At 39.0% G+C, this 24,775-nt stretch overlaps 1 protein-coding gene across 8 annotated transcripts in view; it reads left to right on the top strand.

The window, feature by feature from the left end:
- celf5a (cugbp, Elav-like family member 5a) overlaps positions 1-24,775 on the top strand; it is a 225,994-nt gene that overhangs the window by 156,414 nt on the left and 44,805 nt on the right. For 6 of the 8 annotated variants that reach the window (XM_030132527.1, XM_030132530.1, XM_030132528.1 and 3 more), the window contains exon 4: positions 22,670-22,798. In XM_030132527.1, the coding sequence (XP_029988387.1) occupies positions 22,670-22,798 (129 nt within the window). The remainder of the gene's footprint in view (positions 1-22,669; positions 22,799-24,775) is intronic. The other 2 variants (XM_030132529.1, XM_030132535.1) reach the window with 1 other exon arrangement.

Here is a 24,775-nt window from a genome sequence, read left to right on the forward strand (position 1 = left end):
ACAGAGAAACAACTGCAAATCTAAGAAAACACACACATACACACAGCTATGGATACTGCTGTCAACACCACTTGTCATTATGTTCTATATTGTACATGTCTATCTACAGTTTCCTTTGACAAGGTTTTTGACCGAGGTTTCTCTGTTTGGCCATTTATAGCATGGTGAGCTGAACCCTGTATCGTAGCAACAGTAACTATGGGAATAGAAACCTGTGGAGAGGTCAATGTGATGGCCTCCACTTGGCCTCTTTACAAAGGCTTACACATTGATTTTTCTAATTCACTACATCTCTATAACCACCTCCACCACACAACATCCACCTCCACAAGGAAAACAGAAAAAAGACTTGTGTTGTTCATTTACTCCGACGAAAACCATTTTTGTTGGAGATGATGGTTGATTTTTAACAAATAAAACAGGTTAGAACTTGGTTGGGTCCTGCATTTCATTCCATCTCTCTTTTTATTCCCATGGACACCTTCTCTTTTTACCTCCCGTTTTCCTTTCTTTTCTACCGTGTGTGCATTTCATATCAGCTTTCGTCCTCGTGGGACAAACTCTCCAGGGACCTTTAATTGACAAGTATGTGCAAAAACTAATCAGCGGCAAAGCAACTGCCCTTTAAAATGATGAATTAACTAAACTAATTTCAGATAATTCTTCACCACGCCGGGCCATGCTGACAGCATCAATTGATATTTGAAATGAAGACACCCCTCGTTTATGCCAGTCATTTCACTGCAAACCTGAACCTGCCAGGAAAAGGTGGCCCGGTTAATAAAACTGCTCACAGACGATTACAGCAACTTTTCAGATCGCCGAGCTGTATGTAATGTGACACAAATATATACAGCATGCTGCCACAAAATGGGCGCGTAAGGTATACATATTCAAGAAGCCATACCCGCATAGTACTATAACACACACACACACACACACACGCACACACACACATATATACACTTGACATGACATTACCTTAAGCGCAGTCTGTGCTTAATCACATGTACACATGCACAAGTTGTAATGAATTAATTTGGAAGCGTAGGTTTAAGTCTAGGAGGCATTAGCCCATTGAAGTCTGTGCTTTATAAGAGGGTTACCATTTTAAAGTGTATTTCTGTGTAGATGCCTAACCTTTTCCCCCTAAAGCCTCCTAATGTGTTCTGTCAACACGGTCTTCTCCTGGAGATTAATTCTGTTGGACAGTAGTAGTGAGAGTTTTCATGGCAATAAACCAAACTGTTGACAGATCAGCCGACTTGGGCTGCAACTGACAATTAATCTGCAGGTGATTTTCTCGATTAATTATAAATATAGCGGGGGGGGGACACCCTAGTAATCTTCTATAGCTTAAAGTAATGTCCTCAGAGGGATTTTACTTCACCACTCAACTGTCTAAAACCAAAGATGTTTCACTGACTCTCATCGAAGTTTAAAAAAAAATAAATAAATTGCGGGAATCATCATGTTTGTGAAGGCAGTGTTTTTTCTAGAAAAATTAGAGGTAGTAGACTGTTCACATGAATGTACAAATGAATGATTGTCTCTTATGAGGGGCCGTATGAGGCATTATTCAGAATTACCATTCATACACACGTGAAATGCATTCACACTCGTGAAAACGCACACACAAGCATATGAAAGGCACTCACACACGTGAAAACACACACATGTGAAAACACACACACAAGCATATGAAATGCACTCACACACATGTGAAAACTCACACACACAAATGAAAAAGCACACACATGCATATGAAATGCACTCACACGTGTGAAAACGCACGTACACACAAATGAAAACACACACATTCATGTGAAATGCATTCGCACAACACATGTGAAATACTTTCTTAAACACAATTTTTTTTCTTCAACCGGAAGGTATTTTACTTTAACTGGAAGGTGGAGAAGCAGGAAGCAGAAGCTTAAACTGTGGCAGGTGCTGCCCATCTCATACTGGCATCAGCGAATGATTTATCTGAAGCAGCAACATTGCTTCGTAGTTTGTTCCCTTCTGCACAGACACTGACAACCTGTCTACTGACGGCCAGCAACTGACTACTTCGACACAGTCTTTGTTGTTATAGGCTGTTCAGGACACTTCCACTTGAAGTGAAACATTTATGTTTGAAAAAGTATTTGTATGTGTTGTGTGAATGCATTTCATAATTGTATGTGAATGGTAGTTCTGAATAATGTCCCATGTGGCCCCTCATAGTCTCCTGTTTAACATTATGACCCCAAAATAAGACCAATCAAATACTGTTGAACTTCCCCTTCACATAATAATGTGAACGCATACTTATTCATTCACTCACACTCTGGTGATGGTAAATCACATTTGTAGCCACAGGTAGACTGACGGAAGCGTGGCTGCCAATTTGCACTTACCGCTCCTCCGACCACCATACACATTCATACAGCAGCGCTGGAGGCAAGGAGGGTGAAGTGTCTTGCCCAAGGACACAGTGGACTGACCAGGACAGAGTGGGATTCGAACCGCCAACCCTTCAATTACTGGACGACCCGCTCTAACACAATGGACATGATGTAATGTTTATATTAGTGGCGGAACTAGATTTAAAAAATCAATCTAATTAATTAGTGACCATGTAATTAATTAACTGTAGTTAATCGTATTTTAATCGCATATCAATATTTGACACCAGAAGCAACATTTTCCAATTTTAACAGATTTGGGTAGATGACTAAATTAATAAAGAGACACATATATAAGTTTAAACAACCAGACTGTGTTTATTACTTTATATACACTGCTAAACGTGGTTGTTTTGTTAATAAACAGCACTTTCAAGTACATCCCAGAAGAGAGGTAAAGTGATAAATAAATATCCTTGGCCAAAACTAAACAGATCAATAGTTAAAGTGCCATAAAACATTAAGTGCCATACCATCTGAAATGAAAAAGAAAAGAAAAAAAGACAAACAAAAAGGGTCCCTTAACTGACCTCAGTGTCATAAAGCTGCTGGATTTTGTGTTAATTTGTCTTAGTGCTGTTCATGTGTGGGGTCAGATGACGCTATCTGTAGCACCTTTTCTAACCCCTGATCTTCTCCAGTGGTCTTCAGTCCACTGTAATCCATGTGAACAGTGACTTTGTTCATTTATCAGATGTGGACTCACTCATCTTAGCTCTAAACCCAGTATCTGGTGGAGTGTCGTTTGGTGACTCTGCTTGGTGGTAATAGGAGCACTAGCGTTATCGTTAGCTCTGGTGTTCGTACTAGCTGCCATATGTTTGTCATTTAGGTAGTACCGGAGGCTTGAATAACTGCAGTGGTATCCAAACTCTTTGTGGCATAGTTTGAACACAACAGTGCTCTTATCTAGGCTTCCACCCAACCGTTTTTTAAATGCAAAATGTTCCAAGCAACACGGTCTCATCCTTGTCATCCATCCATTCTTCATCTGTTATTTATTGGCCTAACATTTCTGCTTCTGCTTCTTCAGTGCATCGGTATGATCAGTATGATAGAAACCTGTGCTCTGAGAAACATTCTGTGTTGTCTGTAGTGTAAAAATAAAATGTTATTAACCCTTAAAGACCCAAACAGCCACTGGTGACCAAAACCATCTACTGATCTAAAACGTTAAATACCTGTTGATCCAGTAATCCTATCAATACATGTAAATAACTGATGGAAAATGCAATTTGTCATCTTTTCATGGTCAGCAGATATGACCCATTTGGATGTTCAGAGGCTTCATAGTGAACGTGGAAACACCGTAATCTTCTACTACATTGATTTGCCAGTAAAACCCATGGAGTTGGATAAATGACAGTAGATGGAGACACTTGGTTTTATGTTCACTTAATGATATATTTTACTTAAAACTCACTTTTTCTTCAGTTTTTTTTCTGTTTTTGAAATAATAACCATTGACTTTACTCTGAGCTTTAATGAACATTTACATGATCAAAGGATTAAATATAGGAAAATATCTCCTTTACACTGAAAAACGCTAAATACAGAGGATAATATCATAATAAATCATGATAAATCACTTAAGAAAGGTTAAATAGAGCAGCTAAAATTTGCTTAGAGGTCTTATTTATGTCTTTGTGCATAAGAAATCAATATAAGTGAATCCCCAAAGGAACTTTGTCTTGGTAAATGCAAGTTATGCAAATTTACAGGATTTCAGTTCTGTTGCAACATGTTGATGGTCATATGAACTATGTTTTCAGGTCAAAAATGTCCAATTTCATCACAATTAATGCTATATTTTCATGTCACAAATGGCCAAGTTATATTTTAACTGAATTTATCTGAAAAACAAATATTCTATTCTTTTAGATTCCCCAATTTTTCTTACAAGATTATACACTACATATCACATGTTTTATTTTTACAGGTTATTTACTCTTTAGTATGATGATAAACTATACAATAAATAATTATGATACTAGTTTTTGCACAGGGATCCTTTGAGGAAACGGTGACATGGCTGCCGAGCATCAGTATGATGGGATCCGTAACAACCATGTCACATCTATCCACTGCCACATTTTGTGTTTTGTTAAGCTGTTATTGTTTTAGATCCACAATACCAACATTTATGAATAAGAGGATAATTAGCAATAGTAAGTATATAAGTTTATTACTAATAAAGTACTGGCACTGACCAGATTATTATGGGTAATGTCACGTCCGTCCACTGTCACGTCCGTCCACCAGTTATTTATGCTCTTTCTAATGCTATTTTAAGAATTCTATTCTAATTTATTTTCTTCTATTCTGTGTTATTATTTTATATTCTTTGCTATATTCTGTTCTATACTGAATTTATTAATTTCAATGCCCCCGCCCCCCGGCCAGGTGTTAGGGTTATTATATTATATTAACCCTAACCCTATTATACCATATTCAAAATCCAATATTTCTGAAAATATAGCTTCCACTGTCAAACAAACAAACAAACAAACAAACAAACAAACAAACAAATAAATAAATAAAGGCGACACGGTGGTGCAGTGGCTAGCACTCGTGCCTCACAGCAAGAAGGCCCTGGGTTCGATTCCAACACCGATCGACGGGGGGTGGGACCTTTCTGTGTGGAGTTTGCATGTTTCCCTCCGTGTCTGCGTGGGTTCTCTCCGGGTACTCCAGCTTCCTCCCACCATCCAAAGACATGCACTGATAGGTTAATTGGTCAATCTAAATTGCCCATAGGTGTGAATGTGAGAGTGATTGTTTGTCTCTATATGTCAGCCCTGTGATGAACTGGCAAAATGTCTAGGGTGTACCCCGCCTTCGCCCGTAAGTAGCTGGGATAGGCTACAAGCGACCCCTGTGACCCTAGTGAGGATAAAGCAGGTTCAGATAATGAATTAATAAATTAATAAATAAATAAATAATGTATTAGCATTATTTCAACACAGTTCGATGCATTTCTTACAACTTTTTTTTTTTGTTTTTTGTTTTTTTGACAAAAATGGCCACTCATTTGACTCCCCTAAGTAAATTTTAGCCGAGAGAGAAAAATGTATTTGGGAACTGACACCAAAGGAGCACTGGGTCTTTATGGGTTACATGTGTTATTTTTTTTTTTTTAAACACCATTATTTTTCCTGTAATTAATTAATTGAAATTAACATGTTAAAGTCACAGCCCTAGTTTATATACATATGTGTAGGAGATATGTAAATGGTTTGTTATGTTACTGATACAGTGGACTTTGGCTCATAAAATAATTGTATTTGTTCAGCAGGTGTCTAATTGCTAGTGTTTCCCTATCATTACATCACCTCCACTGTGTGATTAAGGAGTCTTATAAAGGTTGGTGTGAAGAGTGGAGCAGAATACCAGGTCTTTGATAACAGCGAGCACCAGCCTAGAGATTGACAGTCTACAGATCTTTCAATCAATTTAACTGATATTATATTGCAGCAGCTTTTTTAACATTTACAAGTTGCATTGCTTTGAAAAAAAAAATCTTTGCACTGTGCGTACTTGCGGGTGTAGAGTATACTGTGTGCTGTGGAGAAAGGCATCTGATTCTAAATAATTTATTGATAATTATTGATCAGTTTTGTATCTCAAACATGTTGTAGCACGTGTGTAAAAGCTCATCCTATATTTGTTTCGCTTTTGAAGCATTGTAGGTTACATTATTTGGATGTGAAGAAACAAATTAGCAAAGCCATTTTTTTCCCCCCACAAATGTAGCAGCTAGAATACTCTCTCTCCTCTGTCAGCATTACACTGTATAACAAGAACACAACACACTCCTGTTTTTTTGCCATTGTCAAGTCAAGTCAAGACAGTGTTTCTCTCTAGCATAATATTTACAGTAGTGTTTAGGGATATTTTTCCTGCATCTGCTGAGTCTGAAGGCTGTCTAGTTGACAGTAAGTAGTCTGGCATGGTGGAAGGTTAGGTGGAGATGTGGTGAAGAATCCACCCACTTCCACCAAATAACACTCATTTCAGCCTGTAAAATACCGTGACTGAATGTCAGAGGCAGGGTGAACTAGACCTTATGCTGCTTTAGAAACCATACATGAACAGATGCTCCCAGCAAGAATGTACTTGTGCATTATTAGAACCAGAATCTGTCACATAATCCAGTGTGTTAAAGATATAATAGTGTTTCCTGCACATTGTCAATATCTGCCAATATCACCCATATACAGGGTGTCCCATAAGTCTCCATACATAGGAAAAAGAAACGTTTCTTGACATAAACCATTTTTATTTATATAATATGCTCTATATGACTGCCATTTTGTCAGGAACACATTTCAATGCGTGTCCTCCACTGCTGAAGAACTATAAAGAAGAAATATAAAGAAATACATGTTAGGACCATATGTATTATGTCTCCTATGTATGGAGACTTATGGGACACCCTGTAGATTAAGAAACATCAGTGTACTATATTCAGTGAGTAATTTCAACACTTTTACCGCTGCTAAGGAGATTGTGCATAGCAGCCTGCTATAGTCTAATTCAACCAAGCATGTCTTACCCTGAACAGAAACATTAGTCACTTTTCCATTGGACATCTGCGCAAAACTTTACCAATATTTACTAATTGTCGAAAAAACAGAAGTGCATGATGTCGGTTTTTCCATTAAATCACAAATGCAATGATTTGTTTATTTATTATCGCAAGATGACACGAGAAGTCATTCCATAAACATGGCAACAAACATAAATATTGTGTTAATTTACAGATATATTCATTATTATTATATATTACCCCTCTATCTTCAGTTTACTCGTGTGTCCACACATACTGCAGCATGTTTCTTTGACAACTCTTCTTCTTTGCTTGTTGTAACGTCCATTAACACCTGTTTTGTTTTGTTTTTTTTTAATTCACATGACTCTAGTTGAGGAGAAAGGTCTTTCCAATGCAGTTTTGTGTGATATACCAATTGTGCTACGCCCAAAAAACCACCTCTTGCCAGTGCAAAAATGTTTAATCAAAAAATGAAAGTTTTCGCGAAATTGTCGTTTTTCCATTACGTAAACTTTTATGCGCAAGTTATAATCACGCATTTTGAGGGTCCATGGAAAAGCGACTAGTGAAACAGCTTGCATCTCTGTCCAAACAGCTTTAAATGTATGAGTAGAGCATCACTTTATTGCACCATGCACACCCTGTCTTTGATACATACCCATACGGTGTTGTAGCTTCACTAAATCAATTATAATGATAAAAAAAACAGAACTGACTGATAAAGAACTTTACATGACAATATGTGCAGTGTTTTCAATCATGTCTATTACTTGTGGATACATTAAAGGATACTAAATTCTCTGATATCTACAGCTGAACGTGATTTGAACTCAGTCAAAGTCCAACATCATGACTTTACTGTGACACCAGAACCCCGTCCACAAACTGAAACAATATTTCCCTGAAACATTTATTTACCTTCAGCTGTGAACGGCACCAGACCTTTATTTTTATTTATACTTTTCTCTGTTTAATAAGTAAAAATGCTCCTTTTTTTGATTCACTCACATGTGCAGTTTTAAAGTCTCTGCAGTGTGTTTTTCTGCAAATGCAACTCCTCGTCAGAACCCAGGACCTTCTTGCAGTGAGGTGACAGTGCTATCCACTATACCACCGTGCAGCCCCACGTAACTGGATGTATGACATTAACTTGTAGTGGTGTACATTGTGCTTAATGGGACCGCATTATGTCACAGACACCAGACGTTTATCCAAATATATATATGTGTTTTGTCTGGCCTTAATTTGAGGACCAGTTTTTATTTGTTTGTGTCATCCTCACCCGCTGCTATTATTAGACACCCAGCTTGTAATTGGGTCTGTTTTTATGTTTGGGAAATACAATAACTGAACACTTTTAGTGCTGACAGACTATGTAGAATCACTGTACTGACTCAAAACTAGCAATAGAAATAGTATCGACCCATGAGGCAACACTGTACAGCACTCTGCTACACATGAAACCTAATTCTGTGGGAAATGCTGTATAATTGTGACATTATTATCAGAATCAGAGTACTTTATTAATTAATCGGAGGGGGAAATTATTGGGTGTTACAGTTGCTCCGTTCAAGTATAATAGAAAGTAGCAGGAAAGAAATTATCCATACAACAGTAAAGAAAATATATAAATATGTAAAGCTCTAAATATACATAGATATATACACCAAATGCACATTAAAACACTCACAAGACACAAAATTAGAATGGCAATTTGTACAATATGTACTGGACAATATATTATCAGTATGATATATGTATATATATAAAATGAGTGTGCAAAAATATTTTTGTGTGCATATGCGTATACTCTATTTTCTGTTTTAGAAACTTTTTCCCCCATTTGTTGATTACATTACGATTCACATAGAATACAGGTTATCAAATGTTTGTAACTCAAAAGTTTCAAAAAGTACAGAGACCGCTTTAATATGAAACCCATCTACTCATGTTTCTCGACCTGTGTTAAAATTTTACTGTGGCTACAGCTCTGTATGTCAATGTCACTTTTTTTTTTTTTTTTAACATCATTTGTTCAGTCAGAAAAAAAAACCAAAAAAAAACAGGGACCATAGTGGCAACTGTATGAAGAGAAGACGTGGATCAGATGTGTGCAGAGACCCACTGTCCCCTTCTCCCCTCCATGCATTTTTCATCACACGCTCCCTTATTCATACTATTTAGCTCTTTCCTTCCCTCTAAACTTCCATGTGGTGCGTGCTGACACGGCATTTCTTGGGCTGGCACACAAAGCCCTCTGGTGCTCAGTGTACTCGAGCTGGAGCCTACCCGTGTTTGTATGCCTGCGTGTGTGTTTTTTGGTTTTGTGTGCGTGAATGTGCTCATGCTCACATACGTGTGAACCGGGAATGTTATTCTGGTTCGTTCTCCAACTCGCATCACGGCGTACGTGATCCCGTAGACCCATAGGCGGGAGAGAAATAGGAAGATACAGAGAGAGAGAGAGAGAGAGAGCGCTGTCATGGAAAGTCCATTTAGTCTGTTGGCAGCAGCTGAACTCCAAAATAGTTGAGACTCCCTGCATAGAATGGATCATCTTAAATTATTCTGAGCTAAAATTCAAATTTCATTTTGTTTTGGCCCTAAGCAACGGGAAAAACTGCCAGGATGAGATCAGTAAAGGTCAGGGGGAATTAAAATGCTTACTGTAAGGTTTGTCAGTGAGAGAGAGAGAGAGAGAGAGAGAACTAGGAAGAGATAGAGGGCCAGAGGAAAAGGCCATCTGCCTGATAGTTTAGTCTACATTTGTGAGAGATATAACTCGGTCTTTTGGTGGTCCAGTGCTGTTAGGTATTAGCTTGACAGCTCCAAAAATTTTTCATATCTATCATATTTCAAGGCTCAGATTACATTTATACATCCTGAATGCAAATGCGAGAAGTAAGTCTTATGGTTCAGTGGTTTCATCAACAGACTGTAGATACTTCTGTATGCATGCCAGGACTCTGATTATTTGCTATGACAAAAAACAAATCCACTATACAACGATGCCAAAATGAAACTGATGTTTGAAGAATAATTTCAGCCTCTTCACCCAATGATTGGTAGAATGTATAGATATTTATTTCAATGAATTCCAAGCCAAATTTGCGTGGAAATGAAAACAAATATACTGTCAAGAAGATTCGGTCGAAGGATAGAGATAAACAAAGACAGAGTACGACATCACTTCTGAGTGTACCCATATTGTTATTATTATTATTTTCAACTCTTTCCTCTTTGTACGTAATTATATTAGGCAGCAGTGTGCTTTTGGATATTTATTTGATAGCTGACAGTAAAGTGGAGAAGGGCACAGAGACAGTGACAGTTGAAAGGCAGACTTTGTGGTTCATGGTCGATGCCCTTTACTGCTCATCTACCGCCACACATCAGCCATGTGTTTTACAACGGAGCAGTCCACAAGAGTAGTTCACTATGGATTTGTGAGGGACAGTTCATAGTAGTTTGTTAGCTAGCATATCAAAATTAAAACATATTTATCTGAAAGAGCAGTAGATCAGAAATTCGTTCATATGTTTCTTGTTGAAGGGCTGCATGTACTGTGATGTGATTTTGCTTAGTTCAGCAATGTTAATGTCATTAATGATGAAAATGCTATACATCTTCCAAAGAAATGTCACTATTTTTGACATCTAACAGGTCAAGTCAGGTTTTTGATATAGCATGACGATATAAAGCAAACGACTGCATCAATAGTCTTCGCTGAAGTCAAAATACATTCAGTATTTTCTGCACATTTTCCCACAGATAAAATATGAGATATGTTGTGGAGACCTTTGTAGCAGCTCATCATTCAGCAGTGAAGGGTGTGATTTTTCAGACAAGTAAGGATAAAATAGATGGGTAAAGGGGCCGCATATGCATTTTTGCCTCAAGCCATCAAAACACTATGGCCACCTCAGATTATGAAATGCTTCTAGTAGAATTACATCGTCTTAAGAAAAAAAAAAGTACTGATTGACCTTCTAGCCTAATTAAAGTGCACCATCGCCAATAGAGAGCAGATAAGACAGCTTGGCTGTCACTGTGACTGACAGGGTTAGGCTCTCCCCCTGCAGTCACATCAGCACTACAGAGGCCATGCATACAAAAAGCACACGACAGCACAGAGTGGAAACAGCTCTAACTTTAGTATCTTGCCTCTATCAAAAACCAGCTCATACTAATAATATGGAAATGGTAAACTATAAAAGTACACCAGTGACATGCTTTAGGGCTTATGTATTTATTTATGTATTTGCAACTTCACCTCATACAGCATTTCCCCATCGCATAACTGTTAACACTGCATTTTTTTTTTTTTTCCGGAGTAAATGGATGCTCTGCAGTGAACAGGAGTATATGCAAAATGAAGCTGCTAGCTGATGTTGTACGTTCAGAGCAAATCTGAATCTGCTTCCTCTAAGGTCTCTGAAGGTCTCAGCAGGCGAGTGTTGGAAGTGTACCCTATATGCTTCTACAGCTGTCTCACTTCGGGTCAGGGGAGAGAGCTGACACGCAGGCCGGCCTATAAGCCTCTTTTGTCCATGTGCAGCAAAGTCATCTGCCAGCTCAGTTGCTCTAACAGACAAAGCTTCGGCGCGATAGCCCGTATTCTGGTACATCCTCGCTCTCTCTTGAGCTGGAGTTGGGCATGGCCCCTCGCTTTCTATCTCCTAAGCCTTTGCTCTTTCATTTCTCTCTCTCTTTCTCTCATGCTCATGCCCCCTTTTCACATTTTCTCATCATCTCTTTCATCATTTCCTCTCTGCACTTTTTTGCTACATCAACACCAGTATTTTTCTGTTTTGCTGTCTGTGGTAATCGGGTGGTAATAGCAGTACCTTTAGATATTATCTTACTCTTTTCTTCTGTTTGTGCTTTGTCTGACTGTCAAGGTTTTGTCTTTCCTCAGACAGACACTTTTGTTCCAGCTCTGCTTCATGTTTTATAATATTACAAGTGTGCAGAGGTGAGAATGTAAAGGGATATTGGTCTTGTACTCTGTATTCTGCAAGAGTAAAATGGGGTTGTTGGAGGCTGGTTATCGCACAGGCCTCAATTTAGCTGCGTGTATAATGAAGTTTGTTGTCTCTTGCTGTAGTCAATTTTGTCCTTCCATCTGAAGAAAAAAGGTAATTACTTGAGAGCATCCATGAAGGCTAATGAGTTACCATGAAGGTAACTCATTAGCCATCCAAGATAATCACAAGGTAATATGAAAGAAAGGAGAAGGATGGAGATACAGAGCCAAAAACTGTGGAACAGACAAAGAGAGAAAAAATGTCAGGGACATGGGACAAGAGAATCACACGGAAAGAGCTTAGGGCAACTCTACTGTACGGAGAGAGAAACTGTGCATGTAGGAGAAGGGGAGGTGGGGGGTTGGTTGAGGGGGCTGGCTGAGGGGGTGTGTCCAACATTACCCTCATGAATCAGTGTCAGTGGAGCGATGAGAAAATAATTAAGAAACAGGCTAGCGCTGTGTTAAATACTGCCAAAGGTAAAAGGCCCATTCTACTGTATAGAAACACAATCTGGATGGAAAAGAAGAATGGCAATAAATGGCACAGAGGAAAATGGGGGAGAGAAAATCCATATCATAACGGATGCCAAAGTGCCCTTCAGATGGCATTATGAAGGGAGACAATATAAATAGCACTGCCATATTGTAAATGTTTATATACAGTAGCTACCTATACACGTTGCACAGCAGTTTCAGGATTTATGGCCAGAGCCGTAATACACTGAAGTCAACACAAGGCTGTGAGTAATATTTCACATTTGTTATCATATTGAGTGTAAATTTGCTGAGACGTATATGTGGAGATAAAATATTTTAAGCAATTTCTCCTTCTATTCTATTCCTTTCAGCTGTTCTGTTCGAAGGTGGGGCTGCTTCGACTATGAACAACAGAGAGAGGAGGAAGCGCATGAAACGCACACACATGCACACCAGCAGTTACACACCTCAGAGGTTTTACATGAAGCATTTAGGGATGGGAGAAACCAAGTCAGAAGCCTGTAATTGTATGTTCAAGGCTTCCAACAGGGCCAAGATGCAACTTAAATCCCCGAGCCAGCAGCACAGAACAGGGCAGCCATTAGATCTTCCTCCAGTGGAGCTCTTTGAGTGACATGCAGGAGGTCCTCTGTGTGCTGTATGTGCATTTTCCATGTGTTTATATGTACATATGAGCATGTGTGCCCACGTACAGATGTGAGGGGGAGTCCTTTAGGTGTCATATATAATATCCATCATCCCCTCCGCCAGTGGCACACAAAGAGAGCAAGACAGAAGCGAGAGTAGAGGAAATGTGAAGGGTTGTAACACAGACATTATCTTTTATCTGCACATTATAGTTTGATCTTTACCTCCTTGGCCTGACTAACTAGCTATAGGGATAGTGATGCAACAGTTACCAGTCGGCCTCCCACTCACTGCAGCAATGTCTTCGATGCCTCCTGGTATTTGTTTCTATACAGGACAGCATGCATGTTTCTGTTGATTTAGCAAGCTGTATTTTCTTTAAGAAGGCTTAAACATGAATGTAGGTTAGCGTGCGTATCATTTTTTACAGCTTCTTTGTGTGTGGCCGCCTGCGTGTTTACAGCTCTGTGTGCACATATGAGTAACCATGTGTCGGTGTGCTTACATTACGTGTACTGTATGTGAAAGCAGTAAGACCTAATCCATCCCAGAGGAGTGCTTAGTGAGGGATGCACTGTTTCTGCAGCATTACTAGCAAGGCTCTGTATGAATTGCTCAATGGCACTTTTACTGATGGCTTTTATAGGGTGCAGACAAACTCCCACTGAGCAGACAACACTAAAATGATGGAACATGAAATCGAGTCTGTGTCACTGTGCAAGATGGTCCTGTTAAAGTGAACCTGTCTAAAGCTGAGTTATATGCATAATTCAAATGGGAATCACTGAGTAAATCATGATACGATTCTTTATAATACATATGTTCTTAGCACTTCAAGAAGAACAAAATTACTCCAGTGGAAATATGTATTTTTCAGAATTTGACAACTGAGATGAAATTATGTACAAAAGTGCATAGTCTCAGTTTATTGTCTTTTGAAAACACACACTGATTGTGGCTGTACCGTAGAGCGGGTCGTCCACAATCTGTAAAGCTGGTGTTTTTATCCCCACCTCCTGTCCCCATGTCATAGTGAACTCCAAGTTGCTCCCAGTGGATATTCCACTGGTGTATGAGTGTGTGTATGATTATGTTCACGAATGGGTGAATGTGACACATTGTAAAGTGCTGTGGGTGCCATTACGGTAGAAAAACACCATATAAATGCAGTCCATTTACCATTTACTGCAACATGTCCACGTCTGCCATCATTTCCAAGAAGTAGTGACTCTGGTGCTGTGAGTCAAATTGGCAGGGGAGTGTATTTACAGCAGCTGCATCATTTAATAAAATTGTCAATATTTGGCAGCTGTGTATGGATTATGTATCACAAGAGGATTACGATCTGATATATTCCCATACCTGTTGGTATTTTTTCACAACCCTAAAGGTCATTGAGGATTATATTATGCAAACCAATATGGTATGTTTAATAACGTTTTGTATGTTTAATATATAATTTATGTATTCTGCTATTTTCAATAAAATAAAACATGTTAATATGTTTCAAAAGAAGTCCATATTGCTTTACTTTGGTGCTGAAATTGCACAACAGGGAGCACTAGATGACATTTTTTGGTGAGAACTACAGTATTGTTTTCTTTGCAGTACTGTTTCCAAGCAACATCCCCGATGTTGGGAGGGAAACAGCACTAATAAGCTACCTCATTAGGGCCAGTGCATGGTAGGCCTTACAGTTTGTGCTGTCAACTGTGGGTTAGCATGCAAACTTCAAAAGACAGCTGCAGATACACCACATACACACAGGAGTGCTAATTTACCTTGGAAATTGATAAACAATGTATTCGATCAGCTCATACTTCTTTCTCAGCTGAATTTGTGCCCGTGAACCTACTAACAGGATCATGTCTGATGTGACTCCAGCATATGTGGTCTTCTATTCCATGGTGATAACGCAACACATAAAAGGCTCATTATTCACGAGTTAATTTGGCAGTTTTCTCAACCTATGGGTGTGCCAAAACTCAGACTCCCTCCCACGTTGGACTCCACCACTCCCGCCACTGATCCCTTAAATGTGCACAGGATGGTGAGAAATCCTACAGTCCACACAACAGGGCACACACGTGGCTATGTACAAGTACTGTACATGAACACACATACACACATCCATTCACACCATCTCATTAATGCAAACACAACCCTAGTTAGATCCCTATATGTAATAAATTGGATTAAATTCCACTGGCTAAGCACTGTGATCTCTTAGGGTTAATTAATTTCATTCCATTCTGTCTGTGTTTTTTATGCTTGAACACATGCTGACACTGTTATTGTGTGGCATCCTGCTCATTGGAGAACTATAATAGGCTGGTGAAGGAGGGAGAGGAAGCCACAATGTTTGGTATTCTGGCTACAAAGTGATTTTGATTTTTTTCTTTCTTTCTTCCTTTGGACAAGGAAGTATGCTACAGCAGTTAGCTCTAATATGCTGGATCCTTCCCTAAACCCCCTCCTCACAGCCTCTCTCCAGCTCTTATCTTCCCCTCCAAATGAGAAAACCTGGATGGCTTCTCAGGGCCCCTGTTTCTGCCTGGATGCTATCTCATTTGGTTTTAATATATTTATCCATTCATAATTGTTCCCTTTTATCGGCCAGCTAATATTGTTCATAATTTGTCCTTATCTCTAAGCCTGACAGTCAAATTTACACTGCAGCATAGCAGACAGATGGAGAAATGACCCTTTTCAAACCCCTCCTTCCCTACCTCCCCTCACTCCCTTCATTCCTCTCCTCTTCTCCCAACTCCACTGAAACATGACTGACAGCCCGCTGTATAAGTAGTTGTCATAGCAACCTTCCCATCCTTCTGACAAGTGCTTTTTCTCTATAGCACACTCTCCCTCTGTCATAATATCCCCCCCCTCCCTCCGCTCACTGTTGGTGTTGCAACTGTTGAGAAAGAACGAGACAGAGACAGGGAATTTGAAAACCAGAGAGGACCTAAGGCATTGCGTATGCCCTCCCCAACCCCGCTTCACCCCCCTCCCCTCCAATCACACTATTCCCACTCCTCCCCTTGACTGTCTCCACCTACTCTTTCCTCTCCCATTTCTCCCTATTTTGACAATGATTTACCAACTCCTATGTCGTACCTCTTTCATCCATCTTGGCTTATCAGGGGCTGCAGGACTGTATGCACAGCAGCTTACAGTATGGGGACATCATTCTCACTCCATCCCTCTTTCCTTCTTTCTCTCTGTTATTCTTCTGCTTCCCCTGGCTCGCTCCTTCTTCTACTTTCTCTTGTTGCTCCTAAAGTTCTACTCTGCCCTATAGCTATTCAATAAGTCTCATTTCACTGTCGAAATCCTCAGCAGTCTGCGGTGTAATCATGTAGCATACAGCAATAAGTCTCTCTCAGCACGTTGGACTGAGTTGCGCATAGTTTATGTAAGCTGTATGGACAGGAGATCCTTCAAACCTACAATGCAAATAAACATTACGTAACAAAAGAGGTTTATTGTGTTGAGATTTGGAGCACACGCACGGGGAAGGAATTATAGTTGCATTGTTCACCATGAACGGCAGAGATATAAAATATTACTCATTTAATTCACTTTCATGCAGTGACTCAGTGACTACATGCAAGGCCAATATGCTCATACAGTAAAAGCTCATATTGATTAGAAAGGGTTCAAATGGACCCAGTAATATTCAGCGTGTATAAGCAGGCAGCACATTGCCATTTCATTATTCCAGAGTTTAATTTCCAATGCATTTATTCCAAACAAGCATCTGTTTAGTAACTTCAAGTAAATTAAACATGATGGGGGGTGAATTTCAGGACAGCAGTTGTGTGTCACAATGCAGTTACATACAGTACTCCACCACAGTGAGCAGTAAACACATCTTAATGCCAGCGTGCCACACAGTTATCACAGTTAACTTGCTTGTGGTTATTAGTCCCCTGAATTGTTTAGGTGATAGCATTTCACTGTAAACACGACAGAGTTGAGAATAGCTCTAATTTATAATGATGTGTTGACTAAGCTGTGTTGTGATGTAAGCACATACAAAAACAGCCAGTAATTTCTTGTCTCATTTTGTATCTCTTTACACAGAAGAAACCATTTACCACAGGTGAGTAGATGTAACAAGAAAGTGATTCAGCTCTTTTCTGGGGCTGCAGGAGAGAAAAAAAAGCCTTCCATAACAACATTTTCTGCTAATCATGTTTTAACCTCTCAGTGTTACACAATATTTCAGGCTTGTGTGTGACTAACATTTCAATTTACTGAGCTAAAACTACAGGTAAATACTTAGTAAGACACAGATGGCAGATCAAAATTCAGATCAAGGATGTTCCATCTATATCTGAGTGTGTAGAAGCTCTTTGGTTTCTGTCATTGGAGCGAAAAGTCCAAATATCCAACAAAGAAAGGTCATAAAAATCATTGGGAGTAACAAAGGTCATGCATTTATCATATACTGCATATTGTTTTGGGATTGCTCTACACATTTTGGATGAATAACATACCTTTATACCATCCTCTATGACTTTTCTATCTGTCACAAACTCCTGTTATAGTTGTTGTCAACTGCATTTTCTCAGGCCGGCAGCAATTAGTCTTTGTAATCTCATCATCTGTCCTAGAGTATTTCTGACGGCTTCAGTGATGATTCATCTGCAGTCTATTTCTTCACTAACAACCACGACACTTTGGGCTGATTCACACAGGCTTATTCTTTCCAATACTAATTTTTGATAATGTGGGCTCTCAAAAACATGGGGGAGCACTGCTAAAGAGCATCTGGTCCCATGAACACACAATTATGTAGTCCAGGAGAACCCATACTTTTCATCTGAAGACAAAACATAATAAATATGGTGTCTTCCCAGGACCAGTCAAAACAATGTTGGACATGTATTTCAGTGGTTAGCCCACATTATCCATGGACAGAATGTCATAACATTGGTTGCAGGTAGCATGATAATATATATAATTGTTTCTAACACTAGCTAGCAACTATTGTCTACTGACTTTTCTACTGTCAAAACTGTCTTTGCAGGAGGAAAAAATCTGTTAACTTTATCTGAAATTGAAAATGGTTTAACAATGTCTGTCCAATTTGTTCAGTGCTCAGCTTTCGTTACCGAGGCCTCTCCTCTGTATTTCAGATGGCTTTGGTGAACCCAGTGTTTATAAAATCTTGTATCTTACTTTGACATTGTGTCTATGCTCAAAAGTGAGGGAATTACAGAAGTAACACTCAGCATTATCTCAGCCAGAGAGTGATCAGACAGGCGTAGCACAAAAAGAGCTCTATTATTCCATTTTAATCTAAATATTTAATTGATATATCATTGGGTTATCCATTTTGCTCTGTCACTGTCACAGGTACATTATATGGTGAATCCTAAGTTTGGAAAAGGCAGTAGTCATTAAATATAAGAAACAGTTTGTAACATAGTACAAGCAGTAACATATGTGGTTGAAAAGTAAAGACTTAAAAAAAAAGTAGTTCCTATTTGAGGCTGGCTCTAAAAGTGAGTTTTGGTCTCTATATCTGCTGTGGGGGCTTTGATAGACAGCTAGCTAATTTGCTGATTCAGACATTTGGAGCTTTGGTGTATTGAACAAAGCAAAAAAAAAATAAAATAAAATAAAAAAAAATACTAATAATAATAATAATAATAATTTAAAAAAAAAAAAAAAAAAAAAAAAAAAAAAAAAAAAAAATATATATATATATATATATATATATATATATATATATATATCCTGTCTGTTGTTATGTTTAAGAGATTACACTAATAATAAAACTATCAGAGCATTGTTGTTCATGGTTTACCTTGTAATACAGTATGCAACACAATACTTGATCTGTTAGTGTAACTTGGCTACATTAGCTAATGTTAGCATTGATATTATGTAGCTTGAGAATTAGGCAAAACAGTGCTCTCAAGTGTGTTTATATATTACAATGTCAGTACTATTGTAACATTTTACAATGACTATGTTAACAATTTAACCCATAAAGACCCAAACATTGACCATCAACCAAAAGCATCTTCTGATCTAAACTGTTGATCCACTAATCCTAACAATCCATGTAAATAATTGGTGCAAAATGCAGTTTGTCATCTTTTCATGGTCATCAGATATGACCCATTTGGACGTTCAGATGGTGAACGTGAAAACACCATCATCTTATACAACATTGATCCTCCAGTAAAACCCATGGAGTTGGATCAATGACAGTGGATGGAGACACTTTCTTTTTATCTTCAATATTCAGTTAATGATATATTTTGCTGAAAAAGTCACTTTTTTTAATGATTTTTTTTCTGTTTTGATACAATAAACCTTGACTTTGCTCTGAGCTTTTATGAACATCTACATCAGTCAATTCAACATAGGAAAATAGATGATTTTCTCTGGAAAAAATGCAAAATTCAGAGGATAATATTATAATAAACGGTGGTAAATCACTTGGAAAAGGTTAAATAGAGAGAAAAATTTATTTGGGAGCTGCCACAAAAGTCATACTGGGTCCTTATGGGTTAAATATATGGTAGTCTTAATACTGTTGGTGTTTACAGTAAGTTAGCATAAGCTTTAGCATGGTGACTTGACCCCTCACCTTTCCACCCTCTTACTGAAATTTGGGCACTTGTTTCCATCTTGAGGCATCAAAAGGACAATTAACAAACCAATGATTGACGTTACAAAAGCTTTGTCCACTTTTTTATTTACAGTCTATGATGCTACAGTGGCTACTGTGCTAGCAACTCAACAGTAACTTTGTACCAACGAGGAGCAGTGTAACAGTTACTAGCAGAATAATTTTAATGAGATTAAATGTGTAATGGCCACAATGGTGACGTTCTGTGGTTGCAGTGTAACTCTGCATGGTGGTTTACAGTAAATAGCACTAGCATATAGCTGTGGTCATGTGTGTAAAGCTGGGCTTTTAAACAATAATAGTTGCCCTGAGGAACCAGTCAATACGCTGTAGTTAGGGGATAGTAAATACGGACATGTGCTGATCCTTGTTTTTCTGTATGCGGTCATAGCGGGGAATCTGTTGTATAGTCCTTCAGTGTCAGGGTTTGCAAGGGTTTCCTAGTTTGCTCACGTAATTTTCATTCTCACGCTCTTTCGTTTGCGTCTTTGTTCCTCCCCCTTCAGATGTGTGTAAATGACTGTTTTGGGCTGTGTGTATGTGTGTGTGTTTGCCTGTGCTGCTGTGTTGTAGATAAATGAGATAATGTTTCTACTGGCGATGAACACAAGACCTGAATTCCCAAGGTAGCGTTTTAGTTCAGAGCAGCCACAGCAGAATCCTAGACGGTGGAACAGATCTTCTAGATGATCTGTTTTCATGCGTTGTTAGCTTGTTTTCAAAGCACACTCACATTGCAGAACATGTACTCCATCTCTCTCTCTCTTTTTCTCTCTCTCTCTTATTCTCAGATGAAGAGCTGCTGCTACATGTTACTACTCTAAATTTCACATTTATATAACGCCACATCTCTCTTTCAACACACTCAACACCTTTCAATGTGTTCAGATTAGTACTTTTTTTTTTTAAAGTTTGAAGTTTAAAAAAATCCAGCCGACTGAACACAGATCCAGTGTGTAAGGCGTTTGTGTAACTCACCGTAAACCAGTATTACAAAGGAATGTGATATATAGTGGCCAATGATCAGGTTATACTTGCAGTCCTATAAATATTATTCCATTCAGCTGGAAGTGACTCGCCTGCAGGATGGATGCAGTGTCGTATTTTAAGACATGCCACATGAGAGCTGTTCACTGTATGATCGCCAACGTAAAGCTCATATGAAATTGATAAAGGTCATGCATTAATTCAAAACTTGTCAGACTCCAATCATCTACTTGAGAAAGGGGGCAGAGTTATTGCCAAAGTAGGGCTGGCAGTAGCACAAAGGGGCGACTGCAGCTGCCCATGTGATCCTGCATGTCTACATACAGGAGGAGTACTGTATGTGAGATGTGGTCTGGCGGCGTTCATGGAAATTTGCAGTCTGACCCCTCCCCCACACCCACCCACGACTCATCTGCCCCATCCAACCTCAGAATTTATATTCTCCCTCCAGCAAAAGGAAGGACCATCTTGGCCTTTCATTTTCCAGTTCAGGGCTTTCCTTTTTTGCAGATAAATGCTCTCCAATCCACCCTGACAGATGTCACATTGCATCACTTCCATTTTGATACATAGCCTCTGATCCTGCCACTTGCAATAAGAAGCCAGCACCAGGGACGCCCCTCCCTAGACAACGCTCTGACATGGGTGATTATTTTAAAGGTGCATCATTGGTGGTGCTGAGTGCTGAAACCCTAGCTGGGCACTGTGTCCACGTACACATTCACTGTGTTGCCCACTGCAACAATGTGGGTATCGGCTTGTGTCTGGGTCAAGGAACGACAGCAGCACGACACACTCAGTAGTTGTCACAGGTCACCCTGACACTGTGCAATACCTCTAGCAGCGAGTTATGCTGCGATCAAGCTCCTTATAGCTGCTTCTCACTCAGGCTCTCTGCTGTGACTTCATAGGTCAGAGTTTGAGAAACAATCTGTATAAAGGGAAGCTTTTAGTGCTTCTACTGCCAGCAGAGACGCTCAGAACTGTGGCATTAATCATACAAGGCCAGAGTACATCAGTAAACACAGTGTGTCAGGTCAAGGTAAAGATCAGATCCCACAGCATTTAACAGGACTCAGTAGCATACAGACTATCTATTGAAAAGTCAGCGTTATTCATGGCATGTCTCCCAGCCTTCGTTGCTCGCAGGAGAGACACACTATTGTTCACTGAAGAGTACGCTGAAATATTTCTCTGGCTACACAAAAAACACTGGATCAGCAGCAATTAGTAGAGTAAGAGAGAGATAAAGAGACGAAGGGAGGGAGGGAGGCAGTTGAAAAAGAATGAGGGTGAAAAATGTAGAATCAAAGAAAGAGAAAGAAAAAGAGAAAGAGAAAATCAGAAAAGAGAGAGATGAAGCGAAAGGGAGAGAGACTGAGGGAGAGTGTGAGTTTTTAGCCAGTGCAGTGTGGTGTGTAGGAGGCTGGAGCCTGGAGCCCCTGGTGCTTTTAAAGAACCAAAGACTTGCTCATTGTCTTGGGTCTATGCAAGTGTGTGTCTATGTCTATGTGTGTGTGTGTGTGTGTGTGTGTGTGTGTGTGTGTGTGTGTGTGTGTGTGTGTGTAAAACCTCTATTAGTCCTCCCATTGCCCTCGCTTCCAGCCCCTGACCACTCACTTACCCCCCAGTAGCTATGGGATACGTTCCCATATGGGACTAAACTCAGTTATATTAGAGATTATGTGATCAGTCTTGGAAAAAGAAATAATGCAATGTGACTGAAGCCAGCAGGGCAAAAATAATGTAGACAGCCACTGTACCGTAGTGAAATTCTATAAATGTCTATGTTTGTGTGAAAAATGACCACGTCTGTAATTGATTTCTTTTAGAATCAGGGTCAAGTTCACCTTTTGTCCCTTTGTTTGTTTCAGAAGACAGGAAGTTGTTTGTGGGGATGCTAAACAAACAACAGACCGAGGAGGATGTTTACCGCCTCTTTGAACCCTACGGAGTCATCGAGGAGTGCACGGTCTTAAGAGGTCCCGACGGAAACAGCAAAGGTAGGGGCCTATCATACAGTTGTCAGCATTATTTAGGTCACCAAAAGTGAACTGACAGCTTTTCTATTCTGTTTCAAAATACATGTGACATATGCATCAGATGTGCGTCAAACAGGGCATTCTGACATAATTAGGAAATTTTTCTGCATCACTCTTTGACACTCCATGTGATTCCAATACTAGGCCAATAGATTAGATATTATTTCAGTTATTTTCATATTTAGAATCTAAAATATATAGAAGTAAAATGAAGTGGGTGGTTCTGATTTGACTTTGTCCCTCTGATCGTTTGGAGAAAAAAATATTTTCCTTTAGGTGGAAAGCCTCAAAATCAAATTGTTTTAAAATCCCGTCATATTTTAACAGGATAATAACAGATTTGATTTCTTTGTTTAAATGGATCAAAGTGGAAGTTTTCAATAGAAGGATAAAAATATAATCTGTGATACAACCCAAAGGTCAGACTCTAAACCAGGACACGACACATTAAGGAAACTGTACATACCGTAGCAACCAGCAAAACACAACATTACATGTATAATACATTATTCAGAAAATGCTAGCAATATGAAAATGTGGATTTTAACATCACAAAATTTTGCTCAGCATTTATTTAAAAACACTTCTTTTCTGTCACTTTGCATGTTTGTTTTTTTTTTTTTTTTTTTTTTTTTTGCAATGTGTTTATCTGGAACAATTTTTTTTTTTTTTCAGATGTTTGCTCTACTGGCCCTTACTGTAAGTTGGCTACAGTAGCGTTGATATCATGCAGGGCTTTTTTTTTTTTTTAAAGACAGCCAAAACTTTTTGAGACATCAATTCCCTATGACATGCAGCAAAGAGCAAAGGGACTAGTGGTTTTTCATGTCTCTAAAGCCTATTCCCCGGTCAGCGCTTATGGAAATTGTTGTGGAATTATATCTAAGGGGGTTTGAAGCCGGAGTGTTCTGACTCGGCAGCGGTTTGGAGGAGGAGAAGGGAAAGATGGATGTCAAAACAATTCAAGTGTCCCCACTGTGAGGATGGGAGCAGCCAGGGGAAGTTGCATTCCTCTTCGTGGCGCTGAAATATTTGTGCTCGAGACTCGGGGTTGAATCGTTTACAGCGTCAGATTCCAAAAATCATATTCATATTTGTCCCATATTATGTTCCTGAGTAAGCTCGGAATATATTATTCCAAAACAACTACAGTACTTGTATAACTATGTACCTATTGTACAAAAATATTCACACAGAATTGCTTGCAGTAACATAGCTGAGTTTGACAGCATTTTTTTTAATTCAGTTATGTTACAGCAAATACAATGTTTTCAATTTCAGATATCCAGTTTGTTAAGTTTATTTCAAGCACAGGGGATGCTCGACTTGTGTTATACTGTGTATTAGAAGTTAAAAGCCTAATTTATAATAACAACTAATATCAAGTACTTGTGTTGGTCAGGTCAGTAAGTGTTAGTGATTTGATTTACACTAAGAGGATAAGAATGTAATGAGGCCGTGTCATGCAGGATAAATAATAAGGGGAATCAAGTAGGAAATATTAGTTAAGGATTAAAAGAAACTCAAAATGAAATGAAGTGGAAAAGAGGGTGATTATAACAGGACCCAGCTCCTCTTCCCAGGTTTATACCACATTTTTCTGTGTGGATGCTTTCAGGTGTCCACTTTGGTTGGTCTTGCATATCCAGATCAATCTCCACACTTCATTAGTACTGTGCCAGAGCTGTGGATAGACCTGGCACCCACCACTGTCGTTCTGGAATGGGGTAGAAGTTTTTTGGGTTGTTTGGCCAGTTCTCAGTGTTGAGAAAGAACTTGTATTAGAGTTTGCACATGAGGAAGTACACTACAGTATTAAAATGGTTTAAACCCTGCTAAATAAAATGAGACACATTGACATTTACAGGCTTTAGTTGCAGGTTGGAGGATGTTGATCATTCACATAGCAAGAGGAAAGCAAGAATAATGACAATTCTT

Source organism: Sphaeramia orbicularis, chromosome 4, assembly GCF_902148855.1.
Source record: "Sphaeramia orbicularis chromosome 4, fSphaOr1.1, whole genome shotgun sequence".
Lineage (NCBI taxonomy): Eukaryota > Metazoa > Chordata > Actinopteri > Kurtiformes > Apogonidae > Sphaeramia > Sphaeramia orbicularis.